This window comes from Lissotriton helveticus, chromosome 7 (assembly GCF_964261635.1).
Source record: "Lissotriton helveticus chromosome 7, aLisHel1.1, whole genome shotgun sequence".
Lineage (NCBI taxonomy): Eukaryota > Metazoa > Chordata > Amphibia > Caudata > Salamandridae > Lissotriton > Lissotriton helveticus.
Window position 1 is genome coordinate 583,856,844 of NC_136068.1, and position 22,028 is coordinate 583,878,871.

The window sequence follows — 22,028 nt, forward strand, 5'->3', positions numbered from 1 at the left end:
GTTATTGGCTGTACAGTAAATGACAAAACGCTTCAATTTTGCAGCATAGCATGCTCTGGTAGTAGGCTTTCGTGCCTCCTTGATGATGTCCATGCATTCTGGAGGTAGGTGAAGGTATCCAAACTCTAGGACTTCAGGAGCCAGATCGCCAGGTTGAGCTGTTGCGGATCTGGATGCTGAATGTCTCCATGGTTCTGCGTCAAAAGTCTGGGCGTGAGGCGCAGCCTTTGATGCGGCACCACTGAGAGTTCGAGGAACGTGGTGTACCATGCTTGGCGCGCCCACGTTGGAGCAACCAGGATGAGAGTCATCGAGTGCTGCCTTAGCTTCCTTGCCACCAGCGGTATCAGAGGGGCTGGCGGAAAAGCGTACGCAAATCTGCCTGACCAGTTCATCCATATTGCATTCCCCTGCGACTGTGGGTGAGGGAACCTGGCGGCAAAGTGTTGGCATTTTGCGTTTTCGTTTGTGGCAAACAGGTCTATCTCCGGATGACCCCACTGCTGGAAGTACGGGTGGAGTACAGACGGGTGTAACTCCCACTCGTGCATTTGATGGCTGTATCTGCTGAGCAGATCCGCCATCTGATTGTCCTTGCCCGGGAGGTGTTCTGCCATGAGGAAAATGTTCCTCTGAATGGCCCACTTCCACATGCCCTGAGCCAGATGAGACAGCTGTGGCGAGTGGGTGCCCCCCTGCTTTTGAATGTAGTACATCGCGGTCATGTTGTCCGTCCGGACTAACACTACCTTGTTGCACAGATGTACAAGGAAGGACTTGAGCGCCATGAAGATTGCCATCAGTTCCAGATAGTTGATGTGCATCTTCTGTTGCTGCGTCGTCCATAGTCCCTGCACCGTGTAAGTGAGCAGATGAGCTCCCCATCCCTGGAGAGATGCGTCCGTTGTCAGGATAATCTGTGGCACTGGCTCCTGGTACAGTCGGCCCTTGCAAAGGTTGTGTGGAGTCCACCAATGCAGAGAGTCGTATGCCCGACTGGTAACCAACACTAGGTCTGTTAATTGTCCCTGAGCCTGCGTCCACTGATTCGCTAAGCACTCCTGGAGCGGACGCATATGTAGACGTGCGTGAGGGACTATGAAGATGCAGGAGGCCATCATGCCAATCAACTGCATGAACACTCTCGCTGGAAGCGAGTGTTGCGGTCTGAACTTTTGGATTAGCGACTGCATGCTGTCTATCCTGACTTGGTTTGGCTGGGCCATGGCCGTCAGGGTATTGATTGTCGCACCTAGAAACTGCCGGACATGCGCCGGCTGAAGATGCGACTTTGGGTAGTTCAACGAGAAGCCCAGATCGTGAAGGAGGTGAATGGTAGTCGACATGTCCGCGGCGCACTGTTGTTCCGACTTGGCTTGAACGAGCCAGTCGTCTAGGTAGGGGTAGACATGGATGTTCTGCCTCCTGAGGTGCGCCGCCACTGTCGCCAGACACTTGGTAAACACTCTTGGGGCTGTGGTCACTCCGAAGGGTAGGACCTTGAACTGATAATGGTTGCCTTGGATAGTGAATCTGAGGTATTTCCTGTGGGATGGGTGTAGTGGAATGTGGAAATAAGCATCCTTGAGGTCCAAGGTTGCTAAGAAGTCCCCTTGGTTTAACAAGGGAAGAATCTGTTGCAGTGTAAGCATATGGAAATGTTTTGAAAGTATATACAGGTTGAGGGGACGCAGATCCAGAATGGGTCTGAGAGATCCGTCCTTCTTTGGAATAAGGAAGTACAGGGAATATACCCCTGTGCCCTCCTCCTCCACCGGCACGAGCTCGATTGCGCCTTTTTGCAGCATCACCACTACCTCCTGCTGCAATAAGTGCAAATGCTCTGCAGACATAGGCCGTTGCCTTGGTGGAATGTTGGGTGGAGTGGATTTTAACTCTAGACAATAACCGTACTGGACAAGTTGTCGCACCCACCTGTCTGTGGTGATGTTTCTCCAGACGGGCAGGAACTGCTGTAGTCTCCCCCCGACAGGTGTTAAGTGGTCGGGGGGCAGTGACAGAGAGTCACTGTTTGCTTGGGGCAGAGGAGCGGGAGTTGTTGTTTCCTCTGCCACGTCCTCTGGTGCTGTTTCCTCGGTAACCCCCTTTGTTCTGCTTGGGGTACGAGGATTGTGCTCCACCTCTAGAGAATTGTGATTGTTGACCCATCTGTCCTCTGGTGACTCCACGTGCACCTGAGCGACGAAAATTGTTGCCACGGAACTGTTGTGATTGTAGGGCCCCCATAGACTTAGCAGTTTCGTTGTCTTTCTTAATCTTTTCCAAGGTGGTGTCAACATCTGGACCAAACAGTCTATCAGGATTGACGGGCTGATTAAGTATGGTTGTTTGAATGTCTGGTTTAAACCCCGATATGCGGAGCCACGCCTGCCGTCTCAGCATGACGCTAGTGTTAATAGCCCTAGCTGCTGTGTCTGCGGCATCAAGTGCACACTTTATGGCTGCGTTGGAGATCAGTTTTCCCTCTTCTATAAGCAGTTTGGTGCCCTCTTGAAACTGCGGAGGCAGGTGTTCTAAAACGTGCTCTAGGGTGTCGTAATGCGCCCTATCATAACGTGCCAAGAGTGCCTGTGTATTCGCAATACGCCAAAAATTGGCAGCCTGTGCAGCTACTCTTTTGCCTCCTGCCTCTAGGACTTTTGACTCCTTATCCGGGGGAGGAGCTTCACCCGTTGTTTGGGAGTTCGCCCTTTTACGGGCATTTGCGACCACAAGGGAGTCAAGCGGCAACTGTCCCCGAATGTATGCAGGGTCTGCAGGTGCTGGTCTGTACTTTTTTTCGATGCGTGGATTGACCACCCTCGCCCTGGTAGGTTCTTTAAAGATGTCTGCAGCATGCTTGAGGACCCCTTTGAGCATGGGCAGTGTCTTTACTGTCCTTTCAGAGACTGAAAAAGTGTCAAATAGAAAGTCCTCTTCTACTGGGTCAGCATGCATGTCCACATCATGATTAGCAGCTGCCCTTTCAATGAGTGCATGAAAACCTGCAGAATCTTCTGTTGGGGATGAACGTGCAGTGAAAGGCTGTGGGTCTTGCCCCACATTTTGGGTGCCTTGGTCCCCTATGTCATCATATGAATCTTGCTGTGCATCAGGTTCATTGATGGGGAAAGTGTATTGGTCATCTTCACCATATCCCTCACCCTCAGAGTGTTCTGGGGAAGGAGTTGGGCTCCTTCTAGGAGGAGGCTGGATAGGTTCCATCAGTGTTGAAGCGTCCTGAGTAAGCCTTTTCTTCTTCAGGGGGATAACATAGGAGTCCACTGGCTGTGAAGTGATCCTCCTCTTGTAAAGGGTCAATTTGCCCGTGTCTGCGTCGATAAAACGCTCAGAATCCTCCTCTGAGTCGAGTAGTCGACCTGAAAGTGCTCCAGACGTTGAAGAATCCGACTTCTTTGGCGTCGTTTTTGTAGAAAAGGCCTTCGGCGCCTCTTTTGGCGGCAGAAGGAAGAGAAGTTTACTCGCAGGCTTTGCCGGAATGTCCACCGGCTTCTGTGGCGACGGCATCGGAGCCGACGTAGCAGAGGCCTTCTCCGTGATTCTCTGTAGGGAAGAGGCGACTAGGGACGCGTCACTTGCAGCGGCCTTTGGCGCCGACGAGGTCTTGACCTTGCCCTCGGATCCGACGTCCTGTTGGCCCTTCTGAGTCTTGGACGATGATGCCGCAGCCGCCGACCCAGAGTCCTTGGACCGATGCGTAGATGTTCCACCTTTCGATCCGTGTGATTTCGCTGGCTCCGTCTCCACCACGCGTCCGACTAACAAAGTCCCAGTCGGAACCGGAGCCGTGTCGCTGGCTTTGGCGGGCTTTGACGGCGTCGCAGCGGTCGACCCGTGCCGAACTCCCTTTTTAGAGGAACCCTCCTCTGGCGCCGATTTCGGCACTGCGGAATCGACAGATTTCTTCGACTTCTGTGGACCGGTGGCCGACGGAGTCGATGAAGCAGCGGGTTTAGGTGTTTTTGGATGGACGGCCGCCATCTTAGGGACGCTCGAATCCATAAGTTTCGGTTTCGATTTAGGGTCGGCCATTTTAGGTGTAGTCGATACCGTAGGTTTCAGTTTCGGTTTCGATACGGCGTGCGCTGCAAGTATGTCCGTGGCCGGGCCTGAAGGCGGGGCCGTGGCTTGCGGTACGGGGTCGTGGGTAAGGCCGACTGGCGATCCCGTGACCCGAGCCTGATCCTCGTAACCTTCGGGGCATAGCTCATCCCCTGAACTATCTTCCGCGGCCCCATAAACCTCTTCGACGTCCCCTACCTCGTCGACGTATTCAAGGCCTTGACCCACGACTCAGTCGTCGTCTACCGGATCTGCCTCGACTTCCGTCTCGGGCGGGGAGATTTGAAGATGATGGCTCTGGTCCTCCTCTTCTTGGTCGCCGAAGATGTTTTCTGGATCCGGGGCCGCTTGTCTGGCCTCGAGGCGCACTGCGCGCCGAAGCTTGAGTGTCTTCTTTGACCTGAATCTGGCGCAGGCCCTGCAGTTGTCTTCGTTATGGTCTGGTGAAAGGCATTTGTTACAGACCGGGTGCACGTCGATATGTGGGTATTTGGACCCACAGAGCGGACAGTTTTTAAACGGACTCCGCTCCATGCCAAAAAGTTGCGGTCGTGTCGCGATGAGAAGGCCTCGATGTCCGAAGAGTGAAACGACTCCGCTGATTCCAACTCAAAGAGACGGAAGAACTCGAGACCGTGCGCAAACAATACCGACGTAAGGAATATAAGGCCTTTTGGCCCGTAAAAAGCTAGTTTTTCTCGGTTCGGACAGAGAGACGTCGAGACCGCATCCGAACCCAATGGCGGAAAAAAACAATCTGGGGATGGAGCCGATGCCCATGCGCACTGTAGTCCAGGGGAGGAGCCACCTATCTCAGGATGCTTCGAAGACTCTTCCAGGACAACAATGTGCGATCATCCGGACCCAACACTAGGCGGCGATCTAATGCAAAAGATATGAATTTAGCAGCCCACATGCCTCGAACACAATGCACATCCTTGGACGAGGTGCCAAGCCTCTTCCAGCCCGGAATGGGCAGGGTTCACGAAGGAGAACCTTTTAAGGCATGCCGCCTTCGTGAGCCTCTCCAGACCATTTGCTGCATTCAGCATCTGGTCTCCACTGATTCTACCCCCGACTGTGGATGGGAGAACCGGTGGGAAAAACAAGTGAGAAAGAGGTCTGCCCACCTCTGCCAACTCCACCCCTAAGGTGGGGGAGGCGAGGTGAAGCACAACCTCGAGTCCCCGCCATCTTGAGGATGGTGAGACCCAGCCAACCAAGCACAGGCTCCTGCCCCTGCCCACTGGAGTGGCAGAATAAGGGGTGTACCCACCCCAGGAAATTGACCCATTGTTCCCTGCCCTTTACCTACCTGTAACACCCCTAAATTTAGTATTTTGGGGCACCCTGAACGTTCCTTCCTCAGATCCATAAACCGCAAGTAAAGAAGATATGAATGCCGAAAAGCTGTGTAGAGCTAACAAGAGGACGACACCCACCGACTTGGCCCCAGCTCTACAGGCCTGTCTCCTCTCGAACATGCAGCCAGCAACCTCAAAAACTGCAGCTTCTGATGGCAGCTAGAAACCGCGAATCCAAGGCTTGCTTGGTTCTAAAAATAAACAGTATATTTTTATACAAAAAAATTGGCCTAGAGTTCAGTTCTTGAGTGTGTGAATTTATTTACTGACTGTTTGTGTATATCAAATGCTTAACACTGTCCTCTGATAGTGCCTTACTTCTCGACCAAGCTACCACTATAAGAGAGTAAGGTTCTATCTAACTTTAAGCTCTCCCTATCTCTGGGGATAACTGGACTCTATACACACTATACCTCATTTTGGTGTTGTATATATTGAGCCAGTTTCTTACACTGCAGTATCTCTATGATTGTTTATGCTATCCTCCACTGCCTGAACTATTCAGCTTTCACCATCAAGTTGTCCTCATCCAGGTAAAGACACACAGATCTCTTATCTCCTCAAGTGTGCAACAACTACATAGGAGACTTTGTGAAACCCCTCAAAGTAGTTTTTATCCCAAATGGCAAGACAGTAAACTGACAGTGAACCCTGACCACAACAAACTGCAGAGAGCTTTTGTAACCCTTGTTTATCAGCCCATGCAGGTAGGCATCCTTGAGGTCTATGGTTATTATCCCCTTTCCACAGAAGCGGGCCAATCTCCTGCAGCTACGCCATTTTGAACTTTTCTGTCTTAATGAACTTAATCAAAGCACACAGGTTTAGGATGGGGCTAAATATCTTGTCTGTTTTTTGTACCAGGAAATAGAGTAGAACCCATGACCTATCTTCTTTTGGGACCCTTTCTAGCAAATGTTTGCTTAGGTCATCGACCACTTGCTGCAGATGCAGCATATTTTTGCTGCAAGTTCTTGCATTTGGCCTGATGTTTGGAGGACTTCATAAATCATCTATACAACAGCCATGTCAATAATGCTTAGAGTGCATTTGTTGGAGGTGATTGCTCTCTATTCCCGGGAAATTCCTCAGTTCCTGCCCCATAAGGTAGTTGAGTGAATGAGGTCTTTAGTACAAGGTCACTTGCTTGAGTGCCCTGCTCCTTACAGAGCAGCACCTCTACCTCTGGCTCCTCCTTGATAGAGCTGCCTTGGCGTACCAAGGTATTGCCACTGTGATGGCACACTAAGAACTGAGTTGTGGTGTGACGATGGCCCGGAGATTACCAGGTTTCTCGCTAGAGGCGGATTGCAGCCTATTTGTGCTGCTTGTCCTCCTCAAAATGCCCCTCAGTACTTTAAGGCATCCATTTCGGTTGTATGTTGGAACGAGTTCTTTACAACACCTACCTAAACAATGCAGTCTCTACTACGACCACGTCTTAACTACGACTAGCTTTACCACGCATTCCTTTACCACAATTTTTCATGGTAAAGGCATGCACGGTAAACAGCTATCCGTGGTTGAGTTTACCACTCCCCTCCTTCTCCCCCTAAAACCTAAATGCAACCACCAACCTCCTTAAAACTACCCCTAATCCCCCCACCCCAAAAAAAGTAACTCAAAGCCATATCCACCCCCTAAAAACTAACTAACCTCTCCCACCCCCTAAAAACTAACACAAACCCCTCCTACTCCCTAAAAATGAACACAAGCCCTCCCACCCCTAAATACGAAAACAAACCCTCCCACCCCCTAAAAAATAACTCGCACCCCTCCCACCCCCTAAAAACTAACTGTAAGAAAGTGGCTCTGTATATACTGGACCAAAGTAAAGTACAGTGTGCACAGTCCTCAGAGGTTTGGCAGAGGCTAAAGTTAGATATAACCTTACTCTCTAAAGTGGTAGCTTGGTCGAGCAGTAAGGCAGTAAAAGGGGACAGTGTAAAGCATTTGTTGTACACAGTCAGAAAATGGTCTCACACACTCAAGAACTGACCTCTAGGCCAATTGTTTTGTATCAAAATATATAGTTTTATTTTTAGAATCAACAAGGTATCAAAATATACTTTCTAGGAATGAGTTACTTTAAATACTTTTCAAATAGGCAATCGACTTTTTTAGTACAATAGTTACAGTTGTTGCAATAGGGAACAATTTAAAAAACAAGAATTTACAATGCAACGGTTTCGCCTTTGGAAAAGTTAGAGCTATTGGCATTGTAAATGACAAAAGTTGTATATATGTGTTGGTTTTGAAAACAGATAAATAAATGGCATTGTCATTTACATTGCCAATAGCTTAATCTCTCGCAAATGCGAGACCTATTGTACCCTACGGGCGAGCTCATCAGACAGCAATTACTACCACACACACACCCAGAGCCAGCCAGAGCCCCCCACACACACACCCAGAGCCACACACACACCCAGAGCCCCCCACACACACACCCAGAGCCCCCCACACACACACCCAGAGCCCCCCCACACACACACCCAGAGCCCCCCCCCACACACACACCCAGAGCCCCCCCCACACACACACCCAGAGCCCCCCCACACACACACCCAGAGCCCCCCCACACCCAGAGCCCCCCCACACCCAGAGCCCCCCCACACACACCTAGAGCCCCCCCACACACACCCAGAGCCCCCCCACACACACCCAGAGCCCCCCCACACACACCCAGAGCCCCCCCACACACACCCAGAGCAGTCACACACACACACCCACACTGGAGCAGTCACACACACACACCCACACTGGAGCAGTCACACACACACACACACACACTGGAGCAGTCACACACACACACACTGGAGCAGTCACAAACACACACACACACTCTGGAGCAGTCACATACACACACACACACACTGGAGCAGTCACACACACACACACACACACACACTGGAGCAGTCACATACACACACACACACACACACTGGAGCAGTCACACACACACACACACACACACACTGGAGCAGTCACATACACACACACCCTGGAGCAGTCACATACACACACACTCTGGAGCAGTCACACACACACACACCCTGGAGCAGTCACATACACACACACCCTGGAGCAGTCACACACACACACCCTGGAGCAGTCACACGCACACACTGGAGCAGTCACACGCACACACTGGAGCAGTCACACTCACACACTCTGGGGCAGTCACACACACACACTGGAGCAGTCACACACACACACTGGAGCAGTCACACACACACTGGAGCAGTCATACACACACTGGAGCAGTCATACACACACACTGGAGCAGTCATACACACACTGGAGCAGTCATACACACACACTGGAACAGTCACACACACACACACTGGAGCAGTCACACACACACACACTGGAGCAGTCACACACACACACACTGGAGCAGTCACACACACACACTCTGGAGCAGTCACACACACACACTCTGGAGCAGTCACACACACACTCTGGAGCAGTCACACACACTCTGGAGCAGTCACACACACTCTGGAGCAGTCACACACACACTCTGGAGCAGTCACACACACACACACTCTGGAGCAGTCACACACACACACACTCTGGAGCAGTCACACACACACACACTCTGGAGCAGTCACACACACACACACTCTGGAGCAGTCACACACACACACACTCTGGAGCAGTCACACACACACACACTCTGGAGCAGTCACACACACACACTCTGGAGCAGTCACACACACACACTCTGGAGCAGTCACACACACACACTCTGGAGCAGTCACACACACACACTCTGGAGCAGTCACACACACACACTCTGGAGCAGTCACACACACACACTCTGGAGCAGTCACACACACACACTCTGGAGCAGTCACACACACACACTCTGGAGCAGTCACACACACACACTCTGGAGCAGTCACACACACACACTCTGGAGCAGTCACACACACACACTCTGGAGCAGTCACACACACACACTCTGGAGCAGTCACACACACACACTCTGGAGCAGTCACACACACACACTCTGGAGCAGTCACACACACACACTCTGGAGCAGTCACACACACATTGGGGCAGTCACACACACACATTGGGGCAGTCACACACACATTGGGGCAGTCACACACACACATTGGGGCAGTCACACACACAAACACACACACACACACACACTTTCTGGAGCAGTCGCATACACACACACACACTCTGGAGCAGTCACATACACACACACACTGGAGCAGTCATACACACACACTGGAGCAGTCACATACACACACACATTGGGGCAGTCACACACACACTCTGGAGCAGACATACACACACACTTGAGCAGTCACACAAACACACTCTGGAGCAGTCACATACACACACACTGGAGCAGTCACACACACTCTGGAGCAGTCACATACACACTCTGGAGCAGTCACATACACACACACATACACACTGGAGCAGTCATACATACACACACTGGAGGAGTCACATACACACACACACACACATTGGAGCAGTCACACACACACACACACACACACTGGAGCAGTTGTGTGGCCCCCAGAGCTCTCATTGGGTGCACTGTCTCCTTCTCTTGAGTTTCCCTGCAGCCATGGGTGCTTCAGATCCTAGTGTGTGGCTCAGTGGCTCCCACAATGCCCTGCGGCAGTGAGCTATAGTGAGGTTGCTGATGGCAGTGCACTGACTTGTGATGACACTCACTGGAGCAGTTGTGTGGTCGGCAGTGCCTGGAATGGATGTCCTTGTGCCTACCACAATGCCCTGCGGCAGTGAGTTGTGATGGTAATGCACTCCCTGGCTGCGGTTGGTGCCCCTCACACACTGGAGCAGTTGTGTGGCCAGCAGGGCATGGTTTGGGTGCCTCCCACAATGCCCCGCGGCAGTGAGTTGTGATGGCATTGCACTGGCTGCGGTCGCTGCCCCGCACACACTGGAGCAGTTGTGTGGCCGGCAGTGCCTGGGGTGGGGTGTCCTTGTGCCTCCCACAATGCCCTGCGGCAGTGAGTTGTGATAGCAGTGCACTGACTGGTGACACACTGGAGCAGTTGTGTGGCCGGCAGTGCCTGGTTTGGGTGCCTCCCACAATGCCCCGCGGCAGTGAGTTGTGATGTCAGTGCACTCACTGTCTGCGGTTGGTGCCCCGCACACACTGGAGCAGTTGTGTGCCCGCCGGTGTCCTCGGCGCCTTGGAATGCCGCCTTGTCACGGCTGCCCGCAGGCCTGCGCAGACGCTGCTGTGATCTTGGCCGCATGCAGGTAAGTGGGCGGCGCTGCTGGTGCATTCACGGGGCACTCTCGGGGCACTCACGCTGCCGGGGATTTGTGGATCAGGCAGGAGAAGGGGTTAAGGAGCGGGTAATGCAGAGCTGGCTCCCGCGCCGGAGGAGTAACTCGGTCCTACTCGGAGCTGTAATAGGGCTGTGCGGGGATTATTGGAGCACAAGGAGGGAGGGAGGGACGGACGGAGAGTGGGGGAGGGAGAGAGAGCCACTGCGGCAGCCAGAGTCGAGTCGAACTGCAAGGAGGACAGACGGTGCAGCACTCACTGGATCTGCATCTGCAGCAGCACGCCCTATTGTCATGTTGGGTATACTCTAAAGGAGATAGCATATGTATACAAGTCAGGTCCCGGGCCGGCAGCCAATCACAGCGCGGCCCGGGGAATGACGTCACGGCGGTGTCCAGGGCCGGCAGCCAATCACAGCGCTGCCCGGGGAATGACGTCACGGCGGTGTCCCGGGCCGGCAGCCAATCACAGCGCGGCCCGGGGAAGGACGTCAGGGGGAGGGTGTGGGGGGCGGGACTTACGCCCACAGATCGCATCAAGCCGCGGACCTCGGCGAGAGGGAGGGTGTGGGGGGCGGGACTTAAAAAAGACAAACGTCCCCGAATCGCGTTGTGACGGGGAAAGAGTAATTGACAACCATCTCTTCCAATGGCTAGCCTCCATTTATGGAGCTAGCCAATGGAAGAGAAGGCGGGACAAAGCCCCACACTGTAGGATCATAAGATTTCGCCTGCGCGAGCAGCACTGCTGCGCAGTGCTACGGCCAGGCGAAACCTAACAATACAACAGTGAGCTCAATGGGAATTTCTAGTTAAATGCAATTGGTTACTTTGTAGATTACTTTTCTAACCACAGGACTGGATCCTAGATTCAGTCCCGGGACATTTCCTGTAAACAGTTAAGTAAAAGCGTTTTGGTTACAGTAGTGATTCTTAAGGAATATTATTGCATTTTAAAAGTTGACAAACTTTTTCACATAGAATCACCAATGTTATCCTATGGGAGGAAATTCACTTAGCAGGTAAGTAGTTTTATGATTACTTGTTCTTACTCAGGGTTGGATCCTGGATCCAGCACTGGTGATCTCCTGTAAACAGTTGAAAGAATGTGTTTAAGTCATACAGGCGATTTCTAAGGAATATTTGTAGTTTCTGAAAATCAACAATTAGAAACGTTTCTGGTGAAAACCAGACAATGGATTCGTATGGAAGGTAATTCAAGTTACTGGTAAGTACGGTTAGGATTACTTTTCAGGGTCCGTGCTGTGCTGAAAGATGAAGCATTGGGTTCTCTCCTGATAACAGGTGAGTAAATCGGAATTCGTTGTTCAGCTGATTTTAGGTGAATATTTTAAAGTTTCAAAACTCCACACTTCGAAGAATTTCCAAGTGAAACCAGTCAATGTTAGCCTATGGAAGAAAAGTGAATTATCGGCTTTTGGGTGGGTACTCGACTGGCAGAGTTAAGGTTCTGGGCATAGACTCCGGGGTCTCCCAGGGTCAGGTAGGTACAGTTGGTACACCCTCAGCGGCACAGGGGCAGCCGGGTGCAGAGGTAGTTAGGCCCAATGTTATCCTAAGATGGCGGATCCAGGTCATGTGCGCCAATAGAAGATAATCCCAAAATGGTGGGGCACACATAAAACCAAGTCCAAAACCAAGAGAGCTGCTCGGGAAGTAGCTAGAGGATCAAAGGAGGGAGGAGGGCTGGCAATAGATTAAACACTGACGGGCTGCCCGCGTGCACAAGTTCTGGGCAGCGGGGGTAGTAGTGTCCGATCCGTATGCCACAAGTCAAGGGACGTCTGTTTGGGCGACAGGGCAACAATCCAGTGAAAGGGAGGCGGCAGCAGCATGTACCAGGAGGGTATGCATCCCAGGCTTGGAAGGAAGACAACCTCAAAGGGCACCGTATCGAAGTGCCTTAATTCTCACCACCGCTACACCCATACAATTTGGAACAAACCAATATATTATGCCTTCCAGTCGTCTTAAGGGAAGGGAGGCGAAGCTGGAGGGCTGGAAGTAGGGCAAGCAGTAGAAGTCGAACCCGGATGTCAGGGGGACAGCCACGAAGGGAGAACCTCCGCCCAGCTTATCGACGGCCATCCGGAAAAATCCACCAGGCATCAGCATTGCTGAGATTGGCTCTGTCGACCGAAGGCCATAAAAGATTCGTAGGAAGGCGGGGGAGGAAGAATACCAGCAGCGGAGATGCGAGGAGAGCTCATAGCATAACATAGCAGCCCAGGAGATGAGTGCCTTTCACTGTTAAAGGGCAAGGCTAACATCCTAATAGCACACTGTTATTTTTCTGCAAAAGAAGAAGTGGAGTCTACTTCCTAGTAAATAAAACAGCAATTTACAGGGTTCAAAAATAACTAAGGGGGTGCATAAGTATCACTGAGAAGCTTATGGTGGATTCCTTGGTATGGGGACACCACCTTTGATTGAAGTACCTCCAGAATTCCACCATTAGATTGATTTCTGATCAGATATTGATAACATGGGCAGCAGAGTGCTCTTAACACATAAGATTACATCCCATTGAGGGTAAGTTTTAGGAAGTGCAGCTGCTGTAATAATTGGTTAACATTTTGCAAGATACTTGCAGAAGAATGAATAGAGTATCATCTCTTACGCTGTGGCTCCACCATCATCATTGCTTCCTTTTCGGACATCACTAGCTGACAAAACTGATCACCAACGTTGGCAAGAATGTATTTGGATGTCTCCAAGTCAATTCCCTCTGCACAGGCTGACGTAGGTACCCACAAATTCATTGCATCCGGGTCACTCTGCTGGGGGCTCAGAAAACCCTCGACACGTAACACGCCCTTCCGGGTGAAGACCAGCCTGTAAGACAGAATATATATTAGTCCTATTGCAAAAAAAAAGTGAATATCAGGTCTAATGGAGGTGAGTAAGTAGGTGTCTTCTAGAGAGTTCATTGAACATGAGTTAACAAGAACAGATGTGAAAGAAAAGCAGCATACAAGAGGAAGAAGTGACAGGGTAGGGCTCTGAAGAGTCACCACTAGACGACAGAAGATGTGATCTGTAGGACAAGAATGCCATAAGTGTCTTCTATGCACAAAAATAAAATGTGAAAAAGCGAACCATGCATGAGTGGGAGCAGTAAAGCAGAGGGGGCATCTGGGGTGATGGGGGGAGGAGGGTCACAAAAGGAGCTCAATTCAGGAGGATGGGAAAGGAATGGCCCCAAGCATGAGCAGAATAAAGCTAGGAAGTAAAAGTGAAAAAAAAGACCCTGAAGAGGGAGTAAGATGACCCCTCCCTATAAGGGAGGCGCAAATGGGACACCAGCAGAGAAGGTGCTCCTGCAGGTGGAGAGGTAGGAATACAGTCCATGAGTTGGACGTGGGAGAAGGGCTAACAACACTTCCAATATATGGGAGGGGGAATGACAGGCACCATTTGTAACATTTCATGAAGGTCTTAGCCAATTCTCTTGAAGAATCTAAGTGTCAAGTTAACCAAAAGCAAATTTACTCCATAAAAAACTGCCAAAGGCAATCAGATCTGAATAGTTAAATCTTTTACAGTGAGCACTGTGTGATAAAACAGTAACACTGAAGAGGTCTTATAAAACAAAACATGCATGTGCACAGTGGAATAACTCTGGCACTGTACATTTCTCCAACTTGGACCTCGATCACAAATAACATGAAGAAAAACATACCAACCTTGGTTACCAATCTTTCTGGTAGATATTCTATCCACCCGTAGATTCCTTACTAGTTGAATACATCAACATGCCAGACTGGGTCCAGACCTTTTCCATAGCTTTCCTGCACCTGTAGGGATGCTGGTTCTACCTCTGCACTGAAATCAACACCAGGGTGACCTCTTTCGAGCCATGCGGCACCCCCACAGGGCGCTGACAGCCCAGAGATGAGGAAATAATTATCAATTTGAGGCAGTGCAACGATCTAAATCGGAACCTTTCTAATGTGGCATAGGACCACCCTTCTGAATGGGGACAAAGATTAGTAAAGTTTTCTACAAATAGATACTTCCAACTGCAGAGCCCTCGCCTTAGCAGCACCCCTCCCTTAAGGTAGGTCTGACAAAATGGCCAAAAGAGGAAATCCTGGAGCACTGACAATGAGAAATTACCATACACGCCTCTGAATCCAAACAATGCTTAGCTTAGGTATGAAGGGAAACTTGTGTCACTACACAATAATTCTCAGACATGGGAACACCGCCGGGCAAGTGCTGTCATTGAATACTTGGCTCTGGTGGAGTGAGCAAAAATTTGCTCCTGGTGCTACTTTGAGCCAAGGGCACAAAACATTATACCTGCAACCCCCACATAGAGGTAGCTGTAAGATCTGAACCGCTTGGTGTAGTCAATTTAGTAAAAAAAAAAACTGCCTTCCAGCCGGTGTAATCTCTCCTCTTCGACAGAATGTGGAGGAGGATAAAAAAACTGACAATGATAGACAGTCCAGGTGGAAATGGACCATCACCTTGAGAAGGAGAGCCAGTGTAGTTCAGAGAACTAATCTGTCTGGGGGAAAAGCATGTGAAAGGCAGAAGCACACTCAGTGCCTGCAACTCACAGACACCTCACCGATGTGACTGTCTGGTGTCTCACATTATGATTCATGGTTTTAGACAGCAGATGCACAAAACTGTTAACCTTTTCAAGCCCAGCCGGTTGGTTGTTTTGAATCATTACATCGATCAAACTATCAAACTGATTTCCACCCAAAAATCAGAACAACTGAGTAACATTCAAATTTAATGGAAAGTATGGAGCAAATCACTTAAGCAGCTTTGGCTATAGGCACAAGCAAAATTTCCTATGGGAAGTACATTGGAAAAACACTTTCCCACATCTCCAAATTGTTTCCCCTGTGCATGAGTCTGCATGAGGGTGGTGGTGCATGACCTCAATCTGAACAGCAAGCAACTACGAAAGTTGGTGTGGATCTGTTCCCAGGGGTTAACCTTATAAGCAAATTTAAATAAACAAAGTTGCCAATGGAACGTGCAACATAGTATCTGCCCCTGTGTAGTTATATATATATATATATATGAGCCAGTAGCAGTCGCCACTGTGTAGTTGAGTTAGGTCAGCATTTCCATAAGAAATGCACTGCATGTTGCTAATAACTTTTGCACCACTGGACGAATAGTCATGGAACTTTCCCCCCCAAAAAGTGCTTTTTTGCCTAGTTCATGAATGGAAAGTTTTGGGGTGATACGTCAAGTAGAGAACAGGCTTCGTCATAGCCAATAGGCCTCGCTTTTGGGACCTTATAAGAATTTAGTTTTGCAGCACAATATCCTTGGTGCAACAACATCTGTTGCATGGCTAAACACTTATAAGGTCCCAATGGCGAGACCTATTGGCTATGCCAATGCTTGTTAAAAATTGTATCTTTTAAAAAGGTTTTGCTCATTTTCCACCTACTTTCCACTCCTTTTTGTGCAAATACTATTCAAATATTTTACTATCTTCACACCGCTCGAAGTATGACAATAGTCGTGAGAAAAAAGTGTAGCTTACACTGTAAATTGTGGGATACATTTATTCCATAAATGTGGACATTGGCAAACTGAGGAGGGTACAGAGATATAGAAAAGAGCTGAGAAGCTGAGTGAGGAGGAAAAAGAGTGTGGTTAAGGGGACTCAAGGATAGACGCAAATAAAGGCAAAGATTGAGGAGGGAATGCCGCAAAATATGGAGGAGTGAGAGGGGAAGATACAACGGGAGATTAAGGAAGTGGGGACAGTAAGGGGTCGGGAGGAGTGAGTTAAGAGACAATGGAGACATTATTGAAAGAGGGGAGGTAAGGCAACAATCTAGGAGAGCAGAAAAGTGAGAGGAGCAAAGAGACACATAACAAAAGACAGATAACAAAAAAACAGGTGCATGTAAAGAAATCAGGAGAGAGCTAAATTGGTGAAGGGGAGAGATGGGAGGGAGAGAAAAGGGGAAGAATGAAAATAAAATGAAAATATTCTGCGGCATCCACCCCTGAATGAGAGTGTCCAAAAGAGGAGGGGGCTGAAGAAATGGAGTGGAGGAGGGCACAACAGGTGTCGGTGACTAGGAGTAAAGAGGGCCAATCAATCCATCAATCAAGACACTTATAAAGCGCACTACATACCCGTGAGGGTCTCAAGGCGCTGGAAGGAGGAGGGTGCGGGGGGGGGGCTTCTGCTGGTGATCGAAGAGCCAGGTCTTGAGGAGTCTTCTGAAGGCCAGTAGGTCTTGGGTCTGTCGTAGGTTGGTGGGGAGGGTGTTCCAGGTCTTGGCGGCGAGGTGGGAGCGGGATCTGACTCCGGTGGTCGTTCTTCGGACACGGGGGACTGTGGCGAGGGCGAGGCTGGTGAGGCTGGCGGAGCTGGTGGGGGTGTAGAAGTTGAGTAGTCTGTTTAGTTGTGCTGGGCCGGTCTTGTGGAGAGCTTTGTGAGCATGGATGAGGAGTTTGAAGGTTATCCTCTTGACAACAGGGAGACAGTGCAGGTCTCAGGTGGGGTGTGATGTGGCTGCAGCGGGGGATGTCTAGGATCAGACGTGCTGATGCATTCTGGATGCGTTGCAGTCTCCTCAGGAGCTTGGCAGAGGTTCCTGCGTAGAGGCCACAAGGGTCTGGTGGAGGAGACCTGGGGAGAGACTACTGGTAAAACGATGAAAATTAACACCTGGTTATAGAGTGAAGGGGCGTGAAGGTGAGGGCATGTTGAGGTGGGCGGAGTTACCGAATAGATGGTTCTACAACGGGGAACGTAACGGAGGAAAGGGGAGGAGGCACATGAGAGAGCAGGTGGAGGGCAGGAGGTCCTAACGAAGTTTATGAGGGAGAGCGGTTTGAGGCAAGAGATAAAGATGGGTACTGACACGGACTGGTCAGGAGGGTTGTTAGGGGGAGCCACAAAGGGAAGAGTGCTCAAGAGGCGGGTGGAGGTTAAAGTAGACTGCTTGGGAGGGGGAGATATGAGGAGGTCTGAGTAGGTGCAAAAAGGGGGGTCCGGGAAAAGGCTAATGAAGAAAACTAGTGGCCGAGGTAAATGGAAAAGGAGCGGCTAGTGAGGGAGAGCAGTGGGAGGAAAGAGTACGACATGAGACGACGGTGAGAGCGGGGGGGTTGCATAGGAGGAGACTAGCGAGGAGCAGGGGGAGTGAGCGCTGGGGAAAGGAGGATGCTGGTAGAGGACACTGCGGGGGCAAAGGCATGTGACAGAGCATGGGGAAGGAGAGGAGGCATTTCAAGCAGCTCAAGAGGGCGGGGGTAGGGGGCAGGGGAGGAGGCAGGTAAGGGAGAGCTCATGAGGGCAGAGGAAGACGCACGCGGAGGCTGGCGAGAAGAAAGGGGCAAACAAGCAGGCTTTGGTGAGAGAACAGAGATCCACGCACAAGAGGGGGCTGGCGAGGGAGGGCATGTGAGTGGGTGGTGTGGAAGAGCAACGTGGGAGGTTGCAAACGAGGTGGCACTGAGGGACAGCGAGAAGATTAAGGTACAGGAGTGAGCTTGCGACGGAGGGCAGAGAGGAGAGCACGTGAGGTAGCTGGTGTGAAAGAGCAGCAGGGTAGGGAGCGGAGAGGAGGCTCTGAGGGAGAGCAACGGCTAAAGGGCGAGAGAAAAGCCAGATGGCGCCTGTGCGCGAGTGATGCGCGCGAATATGATTGCGTGCTGCAAGTGTGCTGCGAGCACCTAATGAGCCATGACGGAAACCCAGATGGCGCATGTGCGCGTCACCGCAAGCGTAACCGCAAGCTTTAGGCCATAGTCGGATTTCTTATGCCCACTTACTAAATGTCTCGTCTTACCAGCACATGCGATGACTCAAGCGAGACCTAAACAAGCATTGGCATAGCCAATAGGTCTCGCCTTTGGGACCTTATAAGTGATTAGCCATGCAACACGATGTTGCACCAAGGATATTGTGCTGGATAACTAAACTCTTATAAGGTCCCAAAGGCGAGATCTATTGGCTATCCCAATATCCGTTCTAAGCACCAGGGTAGATGATGGTGCTGTCTATTTCAGTCCTGTTAGGAAAGCATTAATGAATTGTGTGGCAAGGGCTTTTTTTTTTTGTCCTCATATTTGCCACCAGATGGAATGACTCTAGATGGAAACTCAATTCTGCCAACATAATGCCTAACTTTGCGCCCTGGAATACTTTATTTTATGTTTGGCTTTCGAGAAATCTCCCAGAGGTAGGTTTTCTACTAGTCCAACTCCCCTGATCGATGTCTCTATACCTCGTCTTGGGGAGGACCAGACCGCAAACCCCTGGCATAATCATTGGACGTTTGTTGTCTAACTATCCGGCCATTTTATCAACGGAGCCCAAATCTTTGCCGCCTCCTCTCCTCCACACAAGGTCTATTTTACTAATAGCCATGATGTTTTTTAGGCAGTCTGCAAACCTGGGGGGGGGGGGTTTGAAGATTTCCATTCTCTGCAGATCTCCCTCCTGGCAATAATAATCACATAGAATATAAACTGGGTGATGCTGTCTCTAGTATCGTATTCCTCTTTCAAACCCATAAAGATCAGTCTGGGGCTACACTTGACTGATCTAGACAGTACCTCCTCTAAAAAGATGCAGATCGATGACCAGTAGTTTTTAATCTTTATGCAGTCTGCAAAAATATGTAAATCGTCTGCCTCTGTATTTTTACATCTGGGGCAGAAGTGTGGTGTTCCCGATATTTTTGAGAGCTTGGAGGGAGTCCAATAGACCCTGTGTGCCGTGTAAAGATGGTTTCTTCTGAGGTTGGCAGGTTTTACTGTTTTTTGAGATATTACAGATGAGTCTAACCAAACCTCCGATTGTTTCTCCGGGTCATCTCCTATTATATCCCCCCAGAGTTTCGAGATCTCTTCCTCCTGCCTGTCCTTTGCCCCAATTAGTATGTTATACCATGCTGAGACCTCACCCTTCCACCCTTCTTGTCTGTTAACTAGATCTAAGAATTCGCAGCCCGCTGTTTCTGACACCCAATTTTGACTTCCCCACCATGATGATAGTTGATAGTATTTAAACCTCGTGAAGGACCCTCCTGTCAGATTAGATATAGATGTCCAATCTAATAATTCTTGATTTACCTGGACATCTCCCCATCGTTTTAAACCGGCCTCTCTCAAGGGAAGGGAAAGTCGATCTAGTAGACATTCCGGTGGACAAAAAGTTATAGTAGGGGATTTTCCAAATGGTGCAGGCTGTTTGCCATAGTTTTAAGGCTGTTAGTAGAATTTTAAAGCGGACTTTTTTGTAAAATTTTTGGGCGCCAAATTTAAACAAAAAAAATTCAAGACCCTTAGGAAGGTCGGATAACAAAGCTTGAAACAAACGACCATGTGACGATGAGTCTAACTTATTGGCCAGGAGTCTAAAATTTTTCAACTGAAATGCATAACAGTAGAATAGCAAATCTGGGAGAGCTAATCCTCCTATTTTGAGCCCCCTCCTCAGCTTCTTCCAAGCAATTATTGGTGACTTGGATGCCCACATAAATGAGCTCATTTTTCCCTGAAGGTTTGAAATGGCTTTATTATGAAATGTCAGTGGAATGCTATTGAATAGGAAAGTCACTTTAGGTAATACTACCATTTTAATTAAATTAACTCTTCTGTAGATACTGAGAGGTAGATTGGACCATCTTTGAAGAAGTTTAGTTATCTCTTTTACCACGATCTGCCAGGATACTTTGGGTGTATCTTGTAGTTTTTGAGTGATGTGTATACCTAGGTATCTGATCTTTGTTTTTGTATCTGGTACGGGAACAGGACTATTCCAACTCATTATGTCGGTTTTGTTTTTGTTAATACCATAAGCTGAGACGGCTCCAAATTCCTCTGCTAGATTAATTAGCTTCGGGATAGCATCTAAAGGGTTAATAGTATATAGCAATAGATCGTCAGCATACAATGCGGTCTTTAACTCCAGCCCACCCATATTAAAGGGAGAAATTGTTGGGTCAGATCGTATCACTGTCACAAAAGGCTCAATATATAAGTGAAAAAGGAGAGGAGAAATTGTGTGACAATGGCTTGATAAATAACAGAAGCCGGACAAGAGGTTCCTTGACAGCTGGGATGGGAAGGAGGGTGAAAGACATTGTAATTTACAACACCAATAGCTCAAACTCTAAACAATGTGAGACTTATTGCATTTCAAAAGATTGCTTTTCTAACCATTAGGATGGCAAGTAAAATTGAGTCGCGAGGAATTTTAGCCACTCCTTTACCAATGGAGAAACAAAGTTTTCACCACTATCTTCTTTTAGGACTGTGCAAGGAGATAAGTCAGTGCTAACTGCTTCACTTCACAGCATCAGTACACCTACAGGAAGAATAGGACATTCATCGTAGTCAGTTCTTATGTTACCTACAACTCCATTATGCACTCATACCATATATTGCTGGCCTGGTAGAACTCACATACTTCAGACTGATGGAGACAGAGAGCTTGGGTCCTTTCACTGATGGCTGGAGGGAAGTGTGTTTCCATGGGTACTCTGATAGCATCACAGTTAAGATTTATACAACTAAAATACTTGCATTGTGCTTATTTTACACAGGACAGCTGTGGAAGTTGGGGATGGTCGACTTGCCACCTTGTAATGTATGACACCAAAAATAAACGTTATAATTTGAGTCTACAGTTGTGAGAAGAATATCCACTTTTAGTAAGGGGGGCCCTTTGGTTGGGGTATTGGGCAGGTAGCTTCCTTTAGGCCTTAAAATGACCATCATATATGTTAATGTAGATTTAGTTAGGAACAGGTATAAGTAGGCTCTGTTGTGGATGGGTCTCCTTGTGGCTAAGACAGATACTGCCAAACTTAGGAAGAATCTGAAGGCCTTTTGTTGGAAATCTGGATGAGGGGATTGAATCACTGTATGAGCCTAGAGAGGCCAATCTAAGCAGCCTGAGGGTGCCCGCAGAAGCATCATACAATCTGCAAAGACCAGTGTCAGTACAGGGAGGGGTATGCCTCCAGGGTCAATCCTTGTCTTTGATCCTTGAGATATTTACTTATAACAGACCAGAAACTCATGGATTTCTTGTAATTGGGGGAAGTGAAGCATGACATTTTGTGATGCTGATGTTGCTAATTAACCATAACCTGTAAGGGAATTCTGCTTATTGTGGTGCACAACTCATTTTCTTAATTTGAAGGGGAAAAAAAAATCAATAAAAAAAAAATGAATGGAACATTTGTTCATTATGCCAGCAAGCATGTCTACGTGTTCTAAAATAGGCCACAGTGCACATCATTCTACACATGT

General features: G+C 49.1%; 1 protein-coding gene across 1 annotated transcript in view; it reads right to left on the reverse strand.

Annotated features, from left to right (window-relative positions):
- Positions 1-22,028, reverse strand: part of KDM3B (lysine demethylase 3B) — a 1,181,011-nt gene that overhangs the window by 669,132 nt on the left and 489,851 nt on the right. Inside the window, exon 10 of the mRNA XM_078652703.1 lies at positions 13,384-13,598. Within this exon, the coding sequence (XP_078508829.1) occupies positions 13,384-13,598 (215 nt within the window). The remainder of the gene's footprint in view (positions 1-13,383; positions 13,599-22,028) is intronic.